Source organism: Convolutriloba macropyga, chromosome 6 (genome assembly GCF_964194025.1).
Source record: "Convolutriloba macropyga chromosome 6, txConMacr16.3, whole genome shotgun sequence".
Lineage (NCBI taxonomy): Eukaryota > Metazoa > Xenacoelomorpha > Acoela > Convolutidae > Convolutriloba > Convolutriloba macropyga.
Window position 1 is genome coordinate 15,734,755 of NC_134473.1, and position 23,258 is coordinate 15,758,012.

Here is a 23,258-nt window from a genome sequence, read left to right on the forward strand (position 1 = left end):
ACTCAGTCAGTTTAAGCTATACAGACTCCGAATAGCCAGATTATTGCAACCGACTAAAAATCGAGAACACTGTCGGTGTTCATTCAACCCAAGGGAACTTTTTTCTATAGCGAGATGGCGCTCCCAATGCGGGGGGACAGCCAGAAAAAAATTGCGTCTGGTTGTCTCACCCAATGGGTGAGGTGGTCCGAAAAATCTTTTAACCCTTTTAAATTGAAGGAAAACTTAAGAACGCGAATAGGAGTGATTTTTGTAGATTCCATAAATGCGGCGCAAGAATAACTTTGTTATTGATTAGAACGAAGTGGTGATATTGATTTAAAAAAAGTTTGAAATTGTTTAGGTTCTCGTAAATTCACCAGAAGATAATGATTACTCTGACATATTGTAGAAAAAGTTACAACAACACAAACTTTGCATCAGTAATCAAGAACACCCTGCAATATTCAGTTGCTGTGCGTTTTATCAATTTTAAACCAAGTTAAATCATAAATCCTCCACAATTTTCACTTCCATAAGTCAAAAAATCATAAATTAGGAATGTCTGACGAGCATACTTTTCAATATTCGCTCATGATACCGGCTACTTTGTCAGCAGCTAGCTCAACTTGTTGAGTTGAAATTTGGTGATGAAATACAGCTCGGATCATTGTGGGTCCAGTGGCAAATACCCCAACATTCACACAGCTGTTCCCAGAATCCTTGATTGACAACTTGTCCACCAACTCTTGAGCTGTGATTTTGTCGCTTATAACACTGAAGAAAGCCATGTTCGTTTGGACTGTGTCCAAATCAACCGCCAGTCCTGAAAATTAAACCATGCTTGAAGAGATTTAACAAGAGTCACACAAATTTAAACATCGATATTAAAGCAATTTAAAGACATTTAAACAATATAGCCGGAATAAACAAGAATAGTCATGATCACAAGTATCAGTTAGATTTTAGTGTACATGACAAAAGAATTCTCCGGTTTTATCAGGAACTGGTCCTGTTTTTTCTAAACCCGAAGAAAAAAAGATAATAAATGTATTGAATGTATGAGGGCTCAATGTTAATCCTGCTCCTTCATGGGAGGTTTAACGGCTGCTCTCCCAATTGGCTGTGACGAGGAAAGCTTTACATAGCCTAATTTGTTTCAGCGGTTCAAAATCTGTTCGGATATTTCTTGAAGTTAGCTTTTGTAACTGTCTTTTGCAATTTCGGCTTAAAACTATTCGCTAATCTGTTTGCTACAGATCACACAATACGGGATCTCTTTACATATACCAGTTCAATTCGATAGGTAAACAAACTGAAGACAAAGATATATGACTAAGACCTCTTTATGCAAAAAACATTTGATAGTTGGGTTTCGCTCTTTGTATTCACGATTTAAATACCAGAACCTGGGGGTTTGTACCAGTTGAATTGCAGCTCAATTAATTCGTAGACACAGGACACAGTAACAAATATTATACTGTTGAAGATTAATTTTCAATACAAGACACAGTAACAATAAACTGCAGGAATATTTAAAGCGCAAGGCACAGTAAACGTTATTTACTGCTCAAGACATTTTATTTTGCATAATATTGCTAAGCTATAGGAAAAAGCCGTTTACAGCCGCTGTTGTAGATCAGTTCTCTGCTATGTTTTCTGTTTCACTTCACTTTTTCTTATCAATTGACCATAACTGTGACTATAACGAAAACTATGAATAAACAGTTGCCGTGACAACAGAAAGTGGACGAATAAATTATAAATAAGTTACGTATCTGTTTCTGATAACTGGGCTGCATGGGTTTCTCGCTTTTCTCTTTCTGATTCCGTTTAAGGTCCTTCAGTACGCAAATATCAAAACCGATACAAAACCAAAACTCATCTACGGTTGGTAAAAGCAAAATAAGCAATAGAAAATCAGTATTCACATTTGGCTCGTAAAGGCCGCTAGAAAACAGACCAATACTCACCTTCAAGTCGTAAAAACCCAAAAATGCCAACAATGGCTACGCACAACTACGGACGAATGTTTCCACAGTAATTAGCAGTGAAGATAAGAGCAAAAACCTTAAAAGAATTGAAAGATTTTAAAAACGATTCTGCTAGAAGGACCCCCTCTAGCAGAAGGACCCACATCTATCTACTTTCGCTATCGATTTATCAAAAGAACACCTGTAGCAAAGTTAGAACCACAAGCAAACAAAAAATTGCAAATTTCTGCCATTTCCGGCCAACGCACTCACCTTTACTTAGACGAAAAAGTTTCTTTTGAAATCATAATAATTTCGATTACACTTATTCACCGAACTGACCCAGGCTAGACAATTTCATCAAACAACCAAACACTAATTACCAGGAATTTGTTTGATTTTGTTAGCAAACAAGGTTGCATTATAATGATCGAGGGCAATTCTTGCTTCAAATCCATCTAACGCAATCAAACCACAGGCAGCTAGAACACCCGCCTGTCTCCATCCACCGCCAACCATCTTTCTCAATCTTCTGGCTCGCTCGATGAACTCAGAGGAGCCACAGAGGACAGACCCTACGGGTGCTCCCAAATTCTTCGACAGACAGACATTGACTGAATCAAAAGGAGCCGCTAGTTCACTTGGAGGTAGACTCAAAGCCACAGCAGCATTGAGAAGCCTGGCGCCATCCAAGTGAAGAGCAATATCTAAAATATAGGAAAAGCAGGTTGTTACAAAAAAAATAAGTTTGGTCATGTTGACTACAACTTGGATTTACACGAATAGGAAAATAAGTTTATTCGAATTAACTTTTAAATCAAAAACATTACAAATCAGCCAATCATAACAGCCGACAGTCTTCCCTGATAACAAGAAACTATTCTTCTACAAAAAGAAATCATGTTTTTTTACTTTCACATAGAGCTACCTCGGACAACAGTACCTCTAAGAGGGATTAATGAATTTGAATATGACCCTTGTAAAAAGGTAATACAAAATTAAATTTTCGTCCAACAAGCACCGAAAGTATCCAATATCTTAAGCCGCGCTTCACAGCGTTTATTATTAGTCTTGCTGAAAAGAGAAAACATAAAAAACTTTAATCATTTTAAAATTACGCAGTCATAGTTACAAAACATCGGAATTCGTTTTAAAATCAAGTAGATATTATGTCTGAATCGTGGAATCCTGATCTCTTTCCTTTTAATCATTCTGAGAATATAGCGATCGAAATCATTGATTGAAGGACAAACCCTCCCAACCCCCTCAAAAAAATAATAAAACTGCGAGAAAAAATTACTAGCGACCAACGTCGGAAGAATTGCTCTCGAACGACCAATGGGAGCTCAAATCTATTACAGCCTGCTTCAATGGGGGGACTAAATTCACTAATGGGGGCTTCAAATTACGTCATTGGAAGTTATTATATACCACTAAAACCACTCACAAAATTTAAAGTTCAAAATATTTACACCAATTTTGGCGCACTTTTCATTTGACTTTTAGTACTGAAATGCCGCCACTTGAGTTCAGGTGCCGACACTTGTGAATCACAGAAACTGAGATCTCGCAAGACAAAACAGTCAAGGGCGCAATAGCAATAAGCAGTAAAGATGGTAATTAAGAACAAAGTTCGAGAAACGGGCATCTAAAATCTGGTTTTATGGGTTTATCCCGATTCTATTTCTGATTTGGTTTTTTTGATACTGGCTCTGTTCATTTTGAATTGCTTTGCTGAGCAACTGCTGTTAAAAAAATTTTTTAAACCAAAATAATAGAAGAATGAAACTAGCCTAGAGAAGTCAAAAAGATTTCACCCAAAATGTTGAACAAGCTGTAAACTAATGCAAAGCCAAAAATTTTTATTCGATGAAGTAAAAAACATAGCAAGACAAGTTCAAACAAGTTCTGAAATACAATTTAGAGAGTTGTATTAATTTATGACCACACAATCTTTAGCTCCTCTTTAAAAGGCAAATGAGAGCTGTTAGTAATGAGACTCAGCAATAAAAGAACACCAGAACAACAAAAACAAGCAAGAGTAAAAACTCCGCTTTTATTTTTTGAAAGAACAAGATCAACATCAAAAAACATCTTCTATCAACCCAAACTGTCAACTATAATCTTTTGTTTCTCATTAGCAACCAGTAGTTAAATATCGATGAGTCCTCTCACCAAAAACATTGAATAATAAGACAAAAATAACCAAAAATCGCAATAAAACTCGCTGAAACTTTTTGCAAATATTTAGTATAAAAGTCACAGAACGCAACAGCTACTGAAGGCTACAATCACATCAATTATTCGAACCCCCAAGAACAACCGTTGAGACCTGTGATCGATGAGATTAAGTGATAAGACAGCAATAAGTACAACAAATACTAGCAAAACCAAGAAATATCCATAAGATGTTTTTAAAAAACGAACAAGCGTATAAGTCACAAAAAGCAATAGCTTAGACGTGAAATGACTTGTTTGAATTGATACCTTTTAAGCAACCTATGAGACCTGTCGATAATGAGACTAAGTTAGGACGACAAAGTTGACATGAAAAACTCGCAGGCACTAGCTTTGAGCCAAAAACGATTAAAACGATAAAACTTAACCCCTATTAGCAGCATCGATAAATCTTAACCCCTAAAAGAGACCATGAGATTAAATGATAGGACAAAAAGTACAATAAATATTGGCAGAACTTTTGCAAAGTGTCAAACTCATGAAAACTACTACCTAATAACTCGAGGCAATAATAAGGTTCTTTCGCGCCTCATTAGCAACCAATCAGACCTGTCATTGATGACACTAAGTTAAAAGACAACAGAAGGGCAAAATCTAACGTAAACCGACAAATGACAGAAGAATTGCCCCTGAACGACAGGCGAGGCAATTTAATTCAGGGGCTGTAGCATAGATCAATTTTTCTTTATGGGTGCGAAAAAAATTCCTCCGCCGGGATTCGAACCACTGATCGCCCGATCCACAACCAACCGCGCTAACCAGAGCTGCGAATCACTTAACTCTGCTATGCTGAAATCTTTTTTATACTGGAAACAAGCTTTACTTCGGAGCAATAGAGATCACTCAAAAATGAAGAACGAAAGCGTGAAAAAGTTACTTGAGAAGTCAAAGAATGTTCTAGATGAAAAGCGCAAAATTGTCAAGCAAAAAACGTGCATAAAAAGACACACGTTTAGAATAATTGCTATGAACTTCGTTCAAGAGCAAGTAAAAATTCGCTAAAATTTTATGAAAACAAATAGTGGCAAAGTCATAAAAAGTTTTAGCTGCCCCTAAATGGATTCAAGCAAAGGTAAAGAGGCACAATTAGAACACAAATGTGCCATCTAAAAAGTCCTGAAGCAGAGGAAACTCTGAAAAAAGCCAACGCACTCACCTTTACTTAGACGAAAAAGTTTCTTTTGAAATCATAACTATTTCGATTACACTTATTCACCGAACTGACTCAGGCTAGACAATTTCATCAAACAATCAAACATTAATTACCAGGAATTTGTTTGATATTGTTAGCAAACAAGGTTGCATTATAAAGATCCAGGGCAATTCTTGCTTCAAATCCATCTAACGCAATCAAACCACAGGCAGCTAGAACACCCGCCTCTCTCCATCCACCGCCAACAATCTTTCTCAATCTTCTGGCTCGCTCGATGAACTCAGAGGAGCCACAGAGGACAGACCCTACGGGTGCTCCCAAATTCTTCGACAGACAGACATTGACTGAATCAAAAGGAGCCGCTAGTTCACTTGGAGGTAGACTCAAAGCCAAAGCAGCATTGAGAAGCCTGGCGCCATCCAAGTGAAGAGCAATATCTAAAATATAGGAAAAGCAGGTTGTTACAAAAAAAATAAGTTTGGTCACGTTGGCTGCAACTTGAATTTACACCAATAGGAAAATAAGTTTATTCGGAGTAACTTTCAAATCAAAAACATTACAAATCAGCCAATTATAACAGCCGACAGTCTTCCCTGATACCAAGAAACTATATTCTTCTACAATAAGAAACCATGTTTTTTTACTTTCACATAGAGCTACCTCGGACAACAGTACCTCTAAGAGGGATTAATGAATTTGAATATGACCCTTGTAAAAAGGTAATACAAAATTAAATTTTCGTCCAACAAGCACCGAAAGTATCCAATATCTTAAGCCGCGCTTCACAGCGTTTATTATTAGTCTTGCTGAAAAGAGAAAACATAAAAAACTTTAATCATTTTAAAATTACGCAGTCATAGTTACAAAACATCGGAATTCGTTTTAAAATCAAGTAGATATTATGTCTGAATCGTGGAATCCTGATCTCTTTCCTTTTAATCATTCTGAGAATATAGCGATCGAAATCATTGATTGAAGGACAAACCCTCCCAACCCCCTCAAAAAAATAATAAAACTGCGAGAAAAAATTACTAGCGACCAACGTCGGAAGAATTGCTCTCGAACGACCAATGGGAGCTCAAATCTATTACAGCCTGCTTCAATGGGGGGACTAAATTCACTAATGGGGGCTTCAAATTACGTCATTGGAAGTTATTATATACCACTAAAACCACTCACAAAATTATGAGTTAAAAATATTTACACCAATTTTGGCGCACTTATCATTTGACTTGTAGTACTGAATTGCCGCCACTTGAGTTCAGGTGCCGACACTTGTGAATCACAGAAACTGAGATCTCGCAAGACAAAAGTCAAGGGCGCAATAGCAACTCGAACAATCAAAAACGGTAAAATTTTTGAGAAAAAATCCTAACACTTTTAATTCGTTCTCGAGCAACTAAACATACCCGGCGTATTACCGGAAAATAGCCGCCGTTGATTCCCATAACCAAGAATGGGATTGAGAGAAAAAACTAGTGAAAAAATGATTTTGGTACAAACAATTTAAAAGTGCAAACTATTTTGATGTCATTTTGGAGCTGAACAAGCTCCTGTTTCGTAGTGAGACCACACAGTGGCTAGTATCAAAACCAATAAGCATTAAAGATGGTAATTAAGAACAAAGTTCGAGAAACGGGCATCCAAAATCTGGTTTTATGGGTTTATCCCGATTCTTTCTGATTTCGTTTTTTTGATACTGGCTCTGTTCATTTTGAATTGCTTTGCTGAGTAACTGCTGTTTAAAAAATTTTTAAACCAAAATAAGAGAAGAATGAAACTAGCCTAGAGAAGTCAAAAAGATTTCACCCAAAATGTTGAACAAGCTGTAAACTAATGTAAAGCGAAAAATTTTTATTGATGAAAAAACATAGCAGGACAAGTTCAAACAAGTTCTGAAATACAATTCAGAGAGTTGTATTAATTTATGACCTCACAGTCATTAGTTCCTCTTTAAAAGGCAAATGAGAGCTGTTAGTAATGAGACTCAGAAATAAAAGAACACCAGAACAACATAAACAAGCAAGACTAAAAACTCCGCTTTTATTTTTTGAAAGGACAGGATCAACATCCAAAAACATCTTCTATCAATCCAAACTCTCAATTATAATCCTTTGTTTCTCATTAGCAACCAGTCGTTAAATATCGAAGAGTCCTCTCACTAAAAACATTGAATAATAAGACAAAAATAACCAAAAATCGCAATAAAACTAGCTGAAACTTTTTGCAAATACTTAGTATAAAAGTCACAGAACGCAACAGCTAAAGAAGGCTACAATCACATCAATTATTCGAACCCCCAAGAACAACCGCTGAGACCTGTGATCAATGAGATTAAGTGATAAGACAGCAATAAGTACAACAAATACTAGCAAAACCAAAAAAAATCCATAAGATGTTTTTAAAAAACGAACAAGCGTATAAGTCACAAAAAGCAATAGCTAAGACGTGAAAATGACTTGTTTTAATTGATACCTTTTAAGCAACCTATGAGACCTGTCGATAATGAGACTAAGTTAGGACGACAAAGTTGACAAGAAAAACTCGCAAGGAAGCACTAGCTTTGAACCAAAAACAATTAAAACAATAAAACTTAACCCATATTAGCAGCATCGATAAATCTTAACCCCTAAAAGAGACCATGAGATTAAATGATAGGACAAAAAGTACAATAAATATTGGCAGAACTTTTGCAAAGTGTCAAACTCATGAAAACCTCTAGCTAGTAACTCGAGACAATAATAAGGTTCTTTCGCGCCTCATTAGCAACCAATCAGACCTGTCATTGATGATACTAAGTTAAAAGACAACAGAAGGGCAAAATCTAACATAAACCGACAAATGACAGAAGAATTGCCCTTGAACGACAGGCGATTTAATTTAATTCAGGGAATGTAGCATAGATCAATTTTTCTTTATGGGAGCGAAAAAAATCCCCCCGCTAGGATTGGAACCACTGATCGCCCGATCCACAACCAACCGCGCTAACCACTGAGCTGCGAATCACTTAACTCTGCTATGCTGAAATCTTTTTTATACTGGAAACAAGCTTTACTTCGGAGCAATAGAGATCACTCAAAAATGAAGAACGAAAGCGTGAAAAAGTTACTTGAGAAGTCAAAGAATGTTCTAGATGAAAAGCGCAAAATTGTCAAGCAAAAAATGTGCATAAAAAGACACACACGTTTAGAATAATTGCTATGAACTTCGTTCAAGAGAAAGTAAAAATTCGCTAAAATTTTATGACAACAAATAGTGGCAAAGTCATAAAAAATTTTAGCTGCCCCTAAATGGATTCAAGCAAAGGTAATTAGGCACAATTAGAACACAAATAAGCTATCTAAGAAGCCCTGAAGCAGAGGAAACTCTGAAAAAAGTCAAATTAACGCACCTGAAAAAAAAATCTCAAAAACCGGCAAATTGTTCAAACACCACACTCCACTTTGAAGGTATTTTGCAAAAGCGTCACGCCTCAAACCTACTCGATTTTCTGCTCGCTTTACTATTCCAGTGTGACCACAATGACCACTCTAATTTGACTTCCCACTAAAAAGCCGAAAAAAGCGTGAACAGATCTTTAAAAAAAAGAGAGCGCATCAATACACGTCAAATTCTTTGAATTGTAAAAAATAGGAGCGCTCTAATAGCCGGCGCCACTACTTTTTGTACTCATCAACCCTTAAAAACAGACTTTCACCGGCCCTGCGATAAAGCTAGGCCGTAAAGAAGTCATGGTTACATCCAACTAGAATAGTGTCCCATAGCATTTTTCTGCTCCCAAACAGGAGACAGCTTAGCATCAGAGTCAGAAAAATAAAACATAGCTGGCAGATTGCCAGGAAACAGCCACAGTAGCTTCGTAGATCTGCAGTCTCAAAAAAGTAAAAAAGACAGACCAAAAAAAATTTATTCTTTTCATTAAGGGCTGAGGTGTTACATTTTCATTTTGATTAAGAATATGTTTGTTATTGCTGCCTCTATTAGCTGGTCTCAAATAACCTTCGTCTAGAATGACACATATTCGCTTGACCTTATGTCTTTGAATTAAAGTAAAGAAAAATCAAACGAACAAAAACCTCTCTCCACTAAGATGAAAAATGACGTTACGCACACAATTCAGTTGAAATCGCATGAAGAAAAATCTTAGACATTAGCTTGAGGTCGGATCAAATAAAATGGCCCAAAAATACGCTGCACTAGAGGGCAAAAAAGAAGTTATTTTGGAGACTATGAGACAAGACCACGAGAAAAAACGAAATGATGGAAGACTGAAAAATCAACACTTTTTTGGAAGACGTCTAAATTATGAAAAAGACCACCACGACCAGAAGCAGCTAATTAGATTCACTTAATCTCAGCCGACGAAACCTGCCATTAATGACACTGCATGATAAGGCAAAAACACCTATGATTTCCAAAATATCAAATATCTCACTAATGCTGTTTGGGAGCAAAACGAGTTAAAGACACAGAAAGCAAGAGCAACGCACTGAGCCTCAAATTTCGATAAAATAAAACCTCATCTGTTAAATAGAACTTCATTCAGTAAACTTTTATGAAGAAACTTATATGTCATATAAAGCAATTAAACAAGTCAATTTCAAAGTGAGGAATTCATTTTTGAGAGTGAGGCAAGTCACGCGTGAACAAAGACCTAATCACGCGAATGAACTAAAAACTCTCTTCACTAAGAGTGAGAAAAGACGTCACACACGCAATTCAGTTAGAATTGCATGAACGAATGAACAATTTGAAGCAGATTTGAAGTGATTGTGAAGTTATATGATCGTAAAAAAATCTTGACGAAATAAAAAAACATATGAAAAGTCCTGACGTATAAATCGAAGAATTTTCATTGACTAAACAAAAAACTATACGTAGAACGGAATATGAGTGAATTGAAAAAACCGTTTCTAAAAAAATCAAATCAAAAAAATTTTTAAAAAATCAATGTCACATCATCACATGAGAACAAACAACCACTAGCGAGAAATGGAAACTTGGTTCAAACAAAAAACTAGGCCTAAAATGAACTATATAACTAGATTGAAAAAACTTTTTAGAAAAAAAATCCTATCCCAAAACTCGAAAAAACAGTAAAAATCAAAGTGAAATTGCCGCATGTGAACAAAAATCACTAGCGAGAAAGCGAAATTTTGTTGAAACACCCTTTTCTCACTACTTTAGAATCAGAGCAAAAACTATTCACGCCGCAAAGCCACTCGCTTTTTCGCTCAATTTCCTGTTTCGGCAAGACTAAAATCACTACTCCAACTTGACTTCAAAAATCAAGAATTCAAAGAATTTTATTGACTAAACAGAAAAACTAGACCTAGAATGGACTATGAGTGAATTGCAAAAACCAATTTAAAAAAAATCATATCAAAAATATAAGAAAAAAAAAGAAAATCAATGTCAAAATGCCGCATGTGAACAAAACCACTAGCAAGAAATGAAAATTTAATTCAAACAAAAAACTAGGCGTAGAATGATCTGTGAATGGATTGAGAAAACCTTTTAGAAAAAAGTACTATCCAAAAAATCGAAAAAAAAACAGTAAAAATCAGAGTGAAATTGCCGCATGTGAACAAAAAACCACTAACGAGAAACTGTTTCGGCGTGACCAAAATCACCACTCCAATTTGACTTCAAAAATCATGAAAATGTGTAAACAGATCTTCAAAAAAAAGACAGCGCCCCAAAACAATTCAAATTCTTTGAATTGTAAAAAAAAGACAGCGCCCCAATACAATCCAAATTCTTTGAATTGTAAAAAAAGACAGCGCCCCAACACAATTCAAATTCTTTGAATTGTAAAAAAGACAGCGCCCCAATGCAATCCAAATTCTTTGAATTGTAAAGAGACAGCGCCCCAATAAAATCCAAATTCTTTGAATTGTAAAAAAAGACAGCGCCCCAACACAATTCAAATTCTTTGAATTGTAAAAAAGACAGCGCCCCAATGCAATCCAAATTCTTTGAATTGTAAAGAGACAGCGCCCCAATAAAATCCAAATTTTTCGAATTGTAAAAAAAGACAGCGCCCCAGTACAATCCAAATTCTTTGAATTGTAAAAAACCGAGAGACGGCCAATAATAGCCTCAGCTATCGCTTCGTGGCTATTAATAAAGCAGCACTGATCCGGATTCTGGCAGACTAATAAACTTGTCCACCTCATCTTGAATTATGTATAGAAAAGAGAACCACAGTTTTAAACAAAGAAGTGGTGTTTAGTTGCTTTCTTATTCCAACAACTATTCTTTTAGGGCTCAACGCACCTAAAAACTGCCCTTTACAGTGACTTTTTTAATGTTGTTTATTGAACAAATTTAATTTTTTTATTTTCACTGTTACTAGCTTCGATGAATTGTGCACATAATGACTAGCAGAGCTGTAAGAGAGGTGCTCAGCGACTTAATACCCGACATGTTTTACATGTATCACGTTTTTGAGCACGAGAAGTGAGAAATGCCGACGAAAAATCATTCAAGCAAAAAATTGCATAAAAAAATTAGAACATAACCGACTAACGTCGGACGGATTGCTCTCAAACGACCGGCGAGCGGTAGGCTTTGTCAGTAGCTAGCCACGGTTTAGTGAGGCCAGCTTTCGATTAATTAAAGGCACGTAAGGTGGGCTCGGCTCATTTATTATAAAAACATTTCTACCATAACTCATTGATAATGAGGATCAGAGATGATATTATGCCACATAACAGCAGCTGAAGTGCAGCATCAACAAAGAGATAGAGAGAATGAGAGAGACAGATAAAATGTGAACGAGAAAGAGAAGGAAAGATACCCTAACCGACAGAGAAAAATGTTTTCCATTATAGGGTTCCACTCTGCACTTTATAGTTTTCTAGCCTTGTTAGTAAATAAACCATATAGAAAAACTGAAAAAGGCAAAAAAAGTTTTTAACTTTACAGTAAAAAAAGTTGAAAATCATTTTTTGTCTCAAATGTTCTGTGAAGTAACCCATCTCCGAGATTTAAGAAGTTTCGTTGGCCAGTAATGGTCGTTAAACTCAGAAAACGACAAAAATTGAAATATTTTTTAGAAACAATTGCAAATTTTAACAAAACCTTGCTCAAAATTCAAGATTTTAATATCTTGAGAACCATTCGATTGTCTCAAGACACTATCCAGTATCCACAATTCAGGCCTGAAATAGTTTCACGGGCTCAAAGATCCATACACTTGGAACATGAAAACTTCAAAAATTTGAAAATTTGAAATTTTAATTTTATCCAAAAATTACAAACACTGGAGTCATAAAAAATTGATCACCATCCCATTAACTCTAAAAACTATGCAGCAGCTTGTTATCAAACCTTGGAGAAGGTCCCACAGCACTTGGTGCAGGAAAAAATCAACAACATGAAAAAATTGCAAATATTTTTAAAAATCGCTTAAATTCGTGATACTAAAATCTTGAAAAACATTCAATTACATCTAAAAACTACATAGTAACAAATTATCAAACCATAGAGGAAGTTCCGTTGCTCTTGAGGCTAGAGAAACTTAACGAATTACAATAGATGTCTAAAAACTTGCAGTTTTTTTTAAAATTGCTAATACTTGATAAAAGTTGAAAATCAATCCATGGCCAACAAAAATTTTCCAGTAACTTACTATCAAAAAACCTGAAAACTGACTATGTCATAAAATTGAAAAAAAGGCAAAAAATGTCAAAAAACTGCAATTCGTGATTTGAAAATCTTGCAAGACATTCCATTACATCTAGGAATTATACAGTAACCTATTAAATCGACAAATTTTTGCAAGTTTTATATAAAAAAATTGCTCTCAAATTTGTGATATTGAAAAGTTGAAAAACTATCCCATGGCCAATAAAAATTTGTCAGTAACTTATTATCAAACCCCTTAGCATTTTTGCTGGCCCCTGGGTCTGAAAAGACCTGAATAAGGAAAAACGTCAAAAAATTGCAAAAGTTGTCAAAAAAGCTATAATTCGTGATGTTAAAATGTTGAAACCATTCAATTACAACTAGAAACTATGCAGTAGCCTATTATCAAAAGCTACAGGAGGTTCCTTAACACCTAGGTCTGATAAAAAATTTTTTAAAAATGTCAAAAAGATTAACAAAATGGCAAAACAGTATAAATTTGAGTGTTTTTAGCGAGCGGTTGTTCGTCAGTAGCTAGAAACGGGAGGGGGGTCAGCAGTGGAGAGGTCTTCAACCTCTAAGAACCGCCCTTCACAACCTAAGTATTCTCCAAAAGAGTTTGAGCTGGAACAGAGCTGAAAGGCTCTAAGAGCACTACATGCCCGCTGGGCGCTACCTGTTTATCCCTTTTTTGGGGACAAAAAACTCAAAAGCGTCGGACGAAAAATCGGTCAGGCAAAAAATCGAAAAAAGACCGACAGGACTAAAATAATTGCCACAAACTTCGTTTGAGAGCAATTAATCACTATTATAATTGCCAAAAATTTTGTTTGAGAGCAATTAATATTTGGTTGAACATAAACTTTGCATATTCTTTAAATTGTTTAGCTGTATAGATTTAATTTCATAAAACAGAACGCAAAACCTTGATATTTTCTTGCATAGGACTGTAACATAAAAAAGCTAGCGTCCAAAATAACTAAAAAGCTGAAGAGCTTGAAGGTCACAAACCCCTTAAAAGCCACTATACTATGATATGACAGTCCTGGGAACTCTTCAGCTGCAAGAGTAAACTATGCACGAAAATAGAACCTATTTGTCGCATGCGCCAATTATTGATTTAATCGATTTAAAAAATCACAGGCGAAAATTGGTTCTTTCTATGGCAGTTCCAGTCAGTATATTAAATTTCCATTTGAACTCGACAGAAATTCTAACTTCAATGCTTCTACTGAAAAGTTGCTATCCAAAATTAGTTCAGTGTCAGTCAAAAAAACACGGTACCTTGATTCTCTATTAGCTGTCTCACTTTTCTGCAGTATTCGGGCTTCAAAACAACACCCCCACACATATTCTGCGTGTTTTCCAATCCTATCATTTTAGTCTTTGTCTTGTGTGGGTCTATCCCCGTATTCATTGCCAATTTTATATCTTCCAATCTCATAGTACCATCTGACTGGTTCGGAACCGTCTTGATCAGCACTCCAGCTAAGCAACTCGCACCTCCCTGTTCGTATTTGTTGATATGGGATTTATCTCCCACAATTATGTCGAAGCCACGACCCCAGCAATGTGACATTACTGACAATAAGTTTCCCATTGTACCGCTAAAGACAAATATTTTGAAACCCAACAATAAACGTCATTGACCGCCTAGAACACTAACAAAAAATAGCTGTTAGACACGTCACCTGTTTATCGAAAAATACCAATTTAGGCAGAAGACAGAAGTAAAAGTTTCAAAAATTTTAGTTTTCCGTTCCTTAATTGAATTATAATACTTCTCCGGTATTAATTGTTTGCAATCATTGTCTATTTTTCCCAAAACAAGGACGAATCACCTACTATTCGAGCCTATTTTAAAAACACATAATAGCTCCAGATATCATCGGTATTAAAATGTATAATACATAATTTGATGCGCAACTGAAGACTCAAAATATAAGTACTGCTACTTGTTATATTTATTTGATGAGATCAGAATTCTTTTAACACAAGACTTCTCATGCTTCTCAAATCATCTGCTTTAATGCACGAGTCTATGTTAATTAGAAAAAAAAATTTAATTGTTTGAATCAGCCAATCAATTGGGGTTAAAAGCGTGCTTTCTTCTTAAGAAACAAAAGCTAGCTAGAGATTTTCTAGAAATAATCCCCAGCGGAAATTCTGATTGCTATAATGTCACAGATAAAATTTACCTATCCAATTACGTTTAAAAGATTGACAATTACTGTGATCACAACTTTCAACCAAGTTTAAAATAAAGAAACGAAAGAACAAGACAAGATATGCACTAAATTGTTCGCCAATATGTGAAGCTCGAGTGTATGCAAATTGGAGGATTATCTTCGGAGCAAGGAACAAAGAAGTATGAGAAAAGCTGAAAGATTTGTTAGTTGCTCAACACAATGGTATCCCTTCAAATAGCAACCAACATAGGAGCACTCAAAAATTATTTACAGAATTTTAAACGATGTAAAATAGTTCAAAATTTATTTCTATATCAAAAACTTGTGTTCCATAACATTTATCTGTCTCCTCGAATGAAATAACTTAATAATCTGTCGGTCCTCAAATTAAAATTTTGACAAACTCAAACTAGTATGATTCCTCTATATTATTTATCTTGAGGGAGAAGTCCCTCACTTTAGTGAAAGTCATGCTAATAAATAATGCTTAAATGTTTAAAAGCTTATGACGCTTTAAACTTACAAAACCTGTGCTACAAGTCAGGGGTACTGTTGACTTCCTGTATATAAACTGCAGATGCAATACTTGTTTGCTTTTCAGTTACTAACCTTACCTGGCAACAAACAATCCTTTCTCCTTGCCCAGTAGCGTGCTCAATTTCGTTTCGAGAGAGAGGATGGTTGGATCTTCACCAAACACGTCATCACCAACTTCTGCATTGGCTATTGCTTGACGCATTTCAGCTGTCGGAGTAGTTACAGTATCGCTTCTGATTTTGGCACCTTTTCCTTTTAAAATCTGAACCTTACATTTCTCCAGTTCTTTTCCTGTATCAGCCCCTCCCCCATGTCCTCCAACATTTTATTACGCTAATTCGTCACAATTAGTAATACTTTCTCGATTAAATTTAGAAAAACCGAAAAGGTGCCTCAAGTCAATGTCATATTTTATAATGCAGCTTTGAGCCATTTTAGCAACTTCTTGAGAAATTTCGACTCCGTATCTCCGTACTGATAAACAACGCAGGAGTAAGGCGGTTCCCAAACTTTTGAGTACTGAGCTCATATCAGCAACTCGTATCGCACCCATTGGGGCCTGATAACCGACCAACTATACAAATATTTGATCTCAATATACGCATGCTTCTTGTCGTTTAGAAGTGGACTAAACAAATCTGAAAACAATTCCATATTAATAGCGGCAAACAGTATATCGGCTGTACAAGCAAATCGCAAATAATCGATCTGTTAAATATGTTTCATTGTTTACCACAGAATAATATTGTCTGAAGCTCGCAATATGTTGTCTAACAATACGTGAAATAACTAACGCAATAATTCGGTCTTTCCCAGTATACCCCCTGTCCCCATCTTAGTGGTCACATAATGTAAACACAGCACCCAAACCCCCCTCCCCATTAGCAAACTAATTTCGGATATTTTTCGTTTGTGCCCTCCACCCAGCTTAGTGCGTGCTTGCACTGGCATTGCCCAGACGGACGTACCATATTTTTACACAGTCTACTATGTAATAGCACGTGCTGAAATTGGGGGAGCAAAACTTACTGGTGGGGGAGCACAAACGGAAACAGATCCCTAATTGCTAATAGCAGCAAACCAGGTTTTTGTAGCCGGTTGTTTGTTAGCTTCCTTCAACTGTATAACACATGTTTTTACAGCTCAAAAACAATGAATGAAGCAAAGAAAATCTCCACACAGGTCAAATCCGAAGAATTCAAACTACTAAAGTGTGCGCCCAAAGTGGGCACCCTTGTACCCAGAATAGACTTGAATTGCAATCAAAATATTAGAGTCAAGCAATACGGTACAAGCATGCAACCACAAATTACAACCAAAAAAAAATTGGTTTAAGATAGTAAATAATACCTCAAAATGCTGAGCCTGATGGTACATTTTGCAAACAGAATAAATATAAGTATTGACTTTTAAAGACCATAAAAATAAAGTCTTTTTCCTAATAAAGAGCAAAATAACACCACTTCGTAGTAATAGTGGCTCCTTTCCGTTTGTGCCCCCTCAGCTTAGTGGCCGCATATTATTTGCACTCCCCAGATGCACGTGCAATACTTTTTATTTAATGACTTACTATGTAATGGCACGTGCTCTGTAACTAGGGGGTACATAACGTACTGGGTGGTGGGGGCACAAACGGAAAGTATCCGTAATAGTATTAGTCACGGCTTATGGCGATCCCTCAGGTTTTGAGACCCATTCTACAAATCCATGATTATTTTAAGTTCAGTTCTTACTAGTCATGGCAGTGGCCGCATATGCGAATAACTATCCGTAATCATTCATTAGAGTAGTCGAATTTGAGCTAAACAATTACAAACTATCAAGTTCCTTAAACCAAGAAATATTCAGAAAGTTGACCCCAATAATAATAATAATAATAAATCAGTTATTAGGGTCAAGTCCAGGGGAGTTTTAAGTCCCTAAGCAGTTCCAGTCAAAATCGAGTCTTTTAGAATTACATCAGCTGGAGCAGCCAGAGATAAATCTCCAGGTACAAGGTCGTTCGCAGTCGCATTTGTAAATGAAAAATTTGAAGATATTCATCAGCATCTTTTTGGCTTTGCTAATTTCTTACTAATCGATGCAAGTGCCATAATGGGCACCCAATAAATTGGCCGGTTTTTGCGGCTCGCAGCCGGAAGTCATTCTCGTTTGGGTTTGGACAAATTTCTTGTGTGAAAGTTCCGATGTTTCTTTGGGTACACCGGTTTCCATTTCTGACTTGCTGCACGTGATGAGTCCAGTCGATGATGTTTCTTCCATTCACAACGTCCAAGAACTCTAAAACAACGTGGAGTTCGTGATACAAGGAGTCCTTTGTAATCCACTAGACTAGTTCAAAGAATCCTCGCTGTCGCTCTGTGTTGAACTTTCTAGATCAGCTTCAGGCCAACTTTAGATGATTTACAGAGAAAACTGCCGTGTGAGATTATAGGAAATATGTAACTACGCTACAACTGCTTTTTCGACAACCAACTCGTTTTGGCTGAAATTTTCCGTTTGATGATTTGAAACGCTTGATGCAGCTTTACTGGCTCGTCTCGCAGCCTGACAACCCAATGTCAGGTTCCTCGAAATTATGACACCAAGCTCTTTTTCTAGATTAGAGTGGCCGAGGTACCTGTCGCTCGTTTTGATTTTTTTTTGGTTCTTGAAACAAACTAATTTGCTTTAACCGGCGTTCAACATCATCATGTTTGCGTCGCACCACTTCTCACTTTGGTAGCATCAATTTGCAAAGTAACCGCGTTATTGCCAACAATTTTGTGGTCGTCAGCGTAGCTGAAGCACTTCGACATGATGCAGGTTAGAAAATCGTTTATGTAGACGTTAAATAACAGCGGTTTTACCATAGACCCTTGCGAACTCCTCTATAGACAACTAACTCAGACGAGACCGCATTTCCGACTCGTACTCTCTAAATTCTATCTGTCAAGTAATGTTCGAGAAGTCTTAACGCACCACTTTGGATGCCTCCCAAAAATAGTTTGTCCATCGAGCGTTTGTGACAGACTTTGTCCAAAGCTTTAGTCCAAGTAGTCTCACTGTTATAGTTGTCGTATATTTCGCGAGAAAGTACATGATCACTTGAGTGACTGTGGATCTGTTCATTGTGAATCCATACTGCTGGGGAGCAATTGTGCTCTCGAGCTTCCCATTGAGTTTACAGAAGAAGAGCGACTCGTATAATTTAGAAAGACAACTCAGAAGAGTGGTGGATCTATAATTAGCCATTGATTGTTGATCGCCATCTTTGTACAACGAAATAACCTCGCCTGTCTTCCGTTGTTGCGGGAACCTTTTGTTAGCTATGGAGTTGAAAAGCAGCGACAGAGACTTCGGGAGCACGTTTGCGAGAGACCTCAAGAGCATGTTACCGAGGTTACCGGAACCAATGGCTGGTGTCTGCAGACTTTCCAATTCTAACTTAATTTCCTCGCAGGTAAAAGTGAATAGAGAACTTATTAGTGTCAGTGATAGTTGTAGAGCTGTGTGCATAGTCTCACTTATTGTCCACTGATTGAAACTACTCATTGAAGAACTCAGCTTTTACATAGTTGGTAGTGCACTTTTCCCTTTAAAATGCATCTCAGACGGAAAATGAGAGGAGTTCAACCCCTTCACAGTTTCTGTATCTCGGAAAAACGGCCAGTGGAGGAGACATCCGTCTCGTAGTCCATCTTATCAGTTGCCAAGCTACCTTGAACTGTCGTTTCAATAGCTTTCAGTTTCTCTAATCTCGAGAGGGTAGACTTCCTAGAGATAAGCCGAAAAAGCGTATCGCGCCCTTTGAGCAGATTTGAAGTCTGAGGTTCAACCCACGATGCAAGTAACATGCGGTGCTTCGTCCGCTTTGGAACGTGAAGCTCAAAACAATCGTGGAGCCATTCGCACCAGAGTTGAAGAACTACGTCCACATCGCTGAAGCAGTATGGAAGGAAGGGGTTCTCTTCTATATAATTGAGAGAATTCCAGTCGGCCTCTGAGTACGCAAAGACATTAACGTCTAACGGCGAAGAGGTTTTAGTGGCTCTGGACCGCTTGATGCAGTTGAGACCAGAAAGTTTAAGTAGATAATGCGGACGGTCAGAGTGGTGCAGCTGTTTCAAACTGTTGTTGGCTGATATGTTTTATATCAAGTCACTGTTATTCGTTAGTATAACACCGAGCTCGTTTCTATTGCCTTTTATGAGTTGTTAGTAGTCCTGCTCAAAGAGAAGTTCGACTAATACAGCCTCGTCATCATCACTGGATACCATTTGGTTTCATGAGGTATTCGAGAAAATAAAATCTCCCATCATGAAAGTGGAAGCGCAGCAGTTTTTGAAGGATGCAGATTTCAGAAAAACAAGAAGTTCCAAGAGCGTTGCGGATGATTGTCAATAAGGATTCGGTTTGCGTGAACAATACGAGCAACAAAGAAGCGCTTTATAATCTGCCAGATTGAGAACGATAACAATTACATCTAAAAAATGAGCTGGAAGAGAGAGCTGTTTGTGTTTTTTAGCGGGTGTAACAGCAACCAATACTCCGCTGAGTTTCAACTTGCCATTGTGGGAGTCACGTTCGAATCAATGAGTTAAAAATTGATTCAAAAAGAAGGCATTGGCAGAAATTTCGGCTAGAAGACAGGTTTCAGTCAAGCAAAAGATGTTATTGTAATTACAAGAAGTGATCGCATTTGAAAAGTTCATTCTCCTTTTAATATCCAACAGACTTCCCACATTTTAGACAAATACAAACATTTTGGCAGAATCTAGTCATTGTGAAGATTCAATTTTATTTTTGACCCAGTTGCCATCGACAAGTCGTAGAAGTTTTTGGTTATTGATTTTCAGATTCTTTTGCTCAACGCCAGCGTTAATTAACTGCTTTCTTTTTCTCTATAGTTGTGTTTCATCTTGGGCGTCCGCAGGACTTAGTTCTTAGCTTACGTAGAATGACCTTTTCATACTGTTTCAACTTTTTCACTGAACTCAGAATGAGTTTACGTTGCCAAATATTTGAAACTTTGAAGACAATTGTCGTGGTTCTGTTTTTTTTACTGCGGTCCGAGACGCCTCAGCTCACTCAGCTCAGTGATATCGCAGTCTACGTTCATGAATGCAAACATTGTTTAATCTGTTTCATATCGTCTTGCCGTTTCTCCCGAGCATTTTTTGAGGAACTTTCAGGCAATCCTCTTACTTTTATACCCTCTACAGCAGGCGCCTCAATGATCTCATGTTCAACAGCTGGTTGGTGTACAGCAGTTTCTACGGCACCAGTGTTTTCAGACGTTCATCATCGACAGGAGCTATTTGATGAAGTTTAGTAGCAGATTCCACTAGTTTATCGCGTTTATTTAGGACAACAAATGAGTTACAGGGGAGCAAAACATTTTGTCCAATGGTTTTGGTCCCCTCGATTGCAGTTTTTGAAAGTTCAGTTAGATGCATTGTTTTACTACATGTGAGACAAAAAAACATTTGCTCATCCGCCGGAATGTTAAGTTTGCAGGTGTTACAGGTCAGGTATCTAGCTTCAGATGCCGATTGAAGTCGGGTTCCCTGAACCCGTTTCTCTCAAGCCTGTATCAGCGCCTCAAGTACGAATACCGAGTCACACAGAACACCAAAAAAGAAAAAAAAAGAAAACATACAATTCTAAATTGACTTTTCCTTTTCTCGGAGGAGCTTCTGCTTCTTTCTTTCACGTTGTGAAGGCTTCAGGGGACGTTTCTTCCGTATAATATCTCTTGCCATTCCTCGGTGCATCAAGCCAATAGAGGGTCTCCAAGCCAACTTGTTCAAGTTGATGATGTTCTCTCAGTTCCTTGCTCAAGAAGGAGTTACTTTTGTTTGGTTCAGATATGATCTCCCTAATAACGCAGACAAGAGGCAATTTACCAACTGTTCACAGGAGTAGGGACTGTTCCTGTTATGATGCTTCGAGAACGAGTTATTTACAGCGTAGTGCAATATACTAAACTTTTTTTTGGGTGTAACATAAGTTAAGGAAGAGCAGATTTCGCTTGTTTGGTTGCGTCCCAATGAATGTTAAGGCCACTGACAACAGGGGGAAAATCAAATTCTTTGGCAAGTCGCTCGCAGGTCTTTGGAGAACCGTTCTTCAGAAACTTGAGGGCCCTGCACATTGAACTTGCTCCGATGATGATAATAGGCAATGGGTCAGCATTGTCCTCATCATAACATTCATTATATGAAACAATTTAATAACTATTTAATAACGTTGATGAACCTGGCGGTAGTCTGTTTTCCTGCACGGGCATTCGCTTTGGACACGTATGGCAAGTTTCCGTCCGCTCAGAAATGTTCTGCGAATCCCGGAAAATGGAATCGGTGTCAGAATAACATGTTGGTTTCGTTTTTACAGGAGATTCCGAGTTTTGTGATCAGTAGAATACTTCTTTCCAGAATTTCTTGTGAAGGCAATATTGCTAATGTCAGACTTGTCTAGTGTGTAGCTGGCCCGAACTGGAATACGGTATGGTTAATGACAAGGTTGAATCACCAAACACAGTCCAAAGCTTTCCATAGCTTTGATGGTACGTTTTGGCAAAAAAGCATTTTTATAGATTTGTTTTCAATAACCACAAATCCTGTCGGTTTTAATAAAAAACGAGCCAATTGATCTTGGGAAAAACAAAAAGCAACGAAATTCTTCAATGGAATCGGTTGTATTGCTCTGAAGGTTGCGATCTGAAAAGAACGTTCAGTATACGCCTCTATTTGTTTTGTGATGGCTCATGGAACGTAATGTGAACCATTAAGACAAATCTGGTGGTTAAAAAAGTGGCATCACATAACAGGTCAAATTGACGTCAATGCTGGTATTCTGAAAACTGTTTTTGAAATTTAGATCATCCTTGTAATCAACACTCATGAATTTTGCCATTTTTCGCACATTTTTAAAGAAATGATAGCAAAATGATAAAGTTTGTTGCTCAGGAATGATAAACCTTGAAAAACGGCACTTCGTAAAATTCTTTTGTTTGTGGTCACATTTTAAAATTTTCCTTAGCACTGCTATAATAACGAAAATAGCACGTGAACTTACATCATTCATGAATTATGTAGAAAATTCTGCAGATGGGCATGCGTTGTTAAATATATAATTTTGAAAAAGTGCTGCTATAATCATTATTAAAAATTCCTTGTTTTCAATATCAATACAATCGTTGATTTGATTTCATCTATAAAAGAATTTGAGTTATTTTTTGTCGACCGGCAGGATAATCTGATGAGCGCTGTAACAGATTAGAAATTATTAGTTTGGTATCTTTTGTGAACGTTTTCTTGATAATTGCCAGTATGCTATTCGCCTCTGCTGAAATATGATAGTCGAATGTAAGATTTTTTTCAATTATCACAACACGATCTTTTTTTCGAACGCTGTCTTCTCTCATGTTTCACAGGTTTTTTATGGCTTTTTCAGTAACAATTCTTGTTGCGATCATCATCGGGATTTTTTGCTTACTGTACAGTTTAGACTTATCTAGATCTTTTTGAAAAAACTTCTGTGGCTTGACCGGCAATTGTCCGATGCGGTTTGGCG

At 37.0% G+C, this 23,258-nt stretch overlaps 2 protein-coding genes across 2 annotated transcripts in view; both read right to left on the bottom strand.

Annotated features, from left to right (window-relative positions):
* LOC142341520 (L-allo-threonine aldolase-like) overlaps positions 1 to 697 on the bottom strand; it is a 40,218-nt gene extending 39,521 nt beyond the window's left edge. The window contains exon 1 of the mRNA XM_075392507.1: positions 558 to 697. The gene's annotated coding sequence lies outside the window, so the exon portion shown is untranslated. The remainder of the gene's footprint in view (positions 1 to 557) is intronic.
* On the bottom strand, positions 336 to 17,072 carry LOC142341519 (L-allo-threonine aldolase-like). The gene is made up of 6 exons (XM_075392505.1): positions 17,052 to 17,072; positions 16,094 to 16,339; positions 15,779 to 15,934; positions 14,260 to 14,582; positions 2,336 to 2,659; positions 336 to 805 (listed from the first exon to the last, which is right to left on the bottom strand). The coding sequence occupies exons 2-6, from the start codon at positions 16,252 to 16,254 to the stop codon at positions 561 to 563; spliced, it is 1,209 nt and encodes a 402-aa protein (XP_075248620.1). The 5' UTR covers positions 16,255 to 16,339; positions 17,052 to 17,072; the 3' UTR covers positions 336 to 560.
* Positions 17,073 to 23,258: the final 6,186 nt, after the last annotated feature.

Bases quoted from the DNA above. Each gene is read 5' to 3' on its own strand.
- LOC142341519 (XM_075392505.1), bottom strand. From the start codon at position 16,254: ATGGGTGCGATACGAGTTGCTGATATGAGCTCAGTACTCAAAAGTTTG. The intron at 2,660-14,259 runs GTACCGTGTTTT...CCTATATTTTAG, and splicing joins ACAGCTAATAGAGAATCAAG to ATATTGCTCTTCACTTGGAT. The intron at 806-2,335 runs GTAATTAGTGTT...TTTAATTTTCAG, and splicing joins CAAAATCAAACAAATTCCTG to GACTGGCGGTTGATTTGGAC.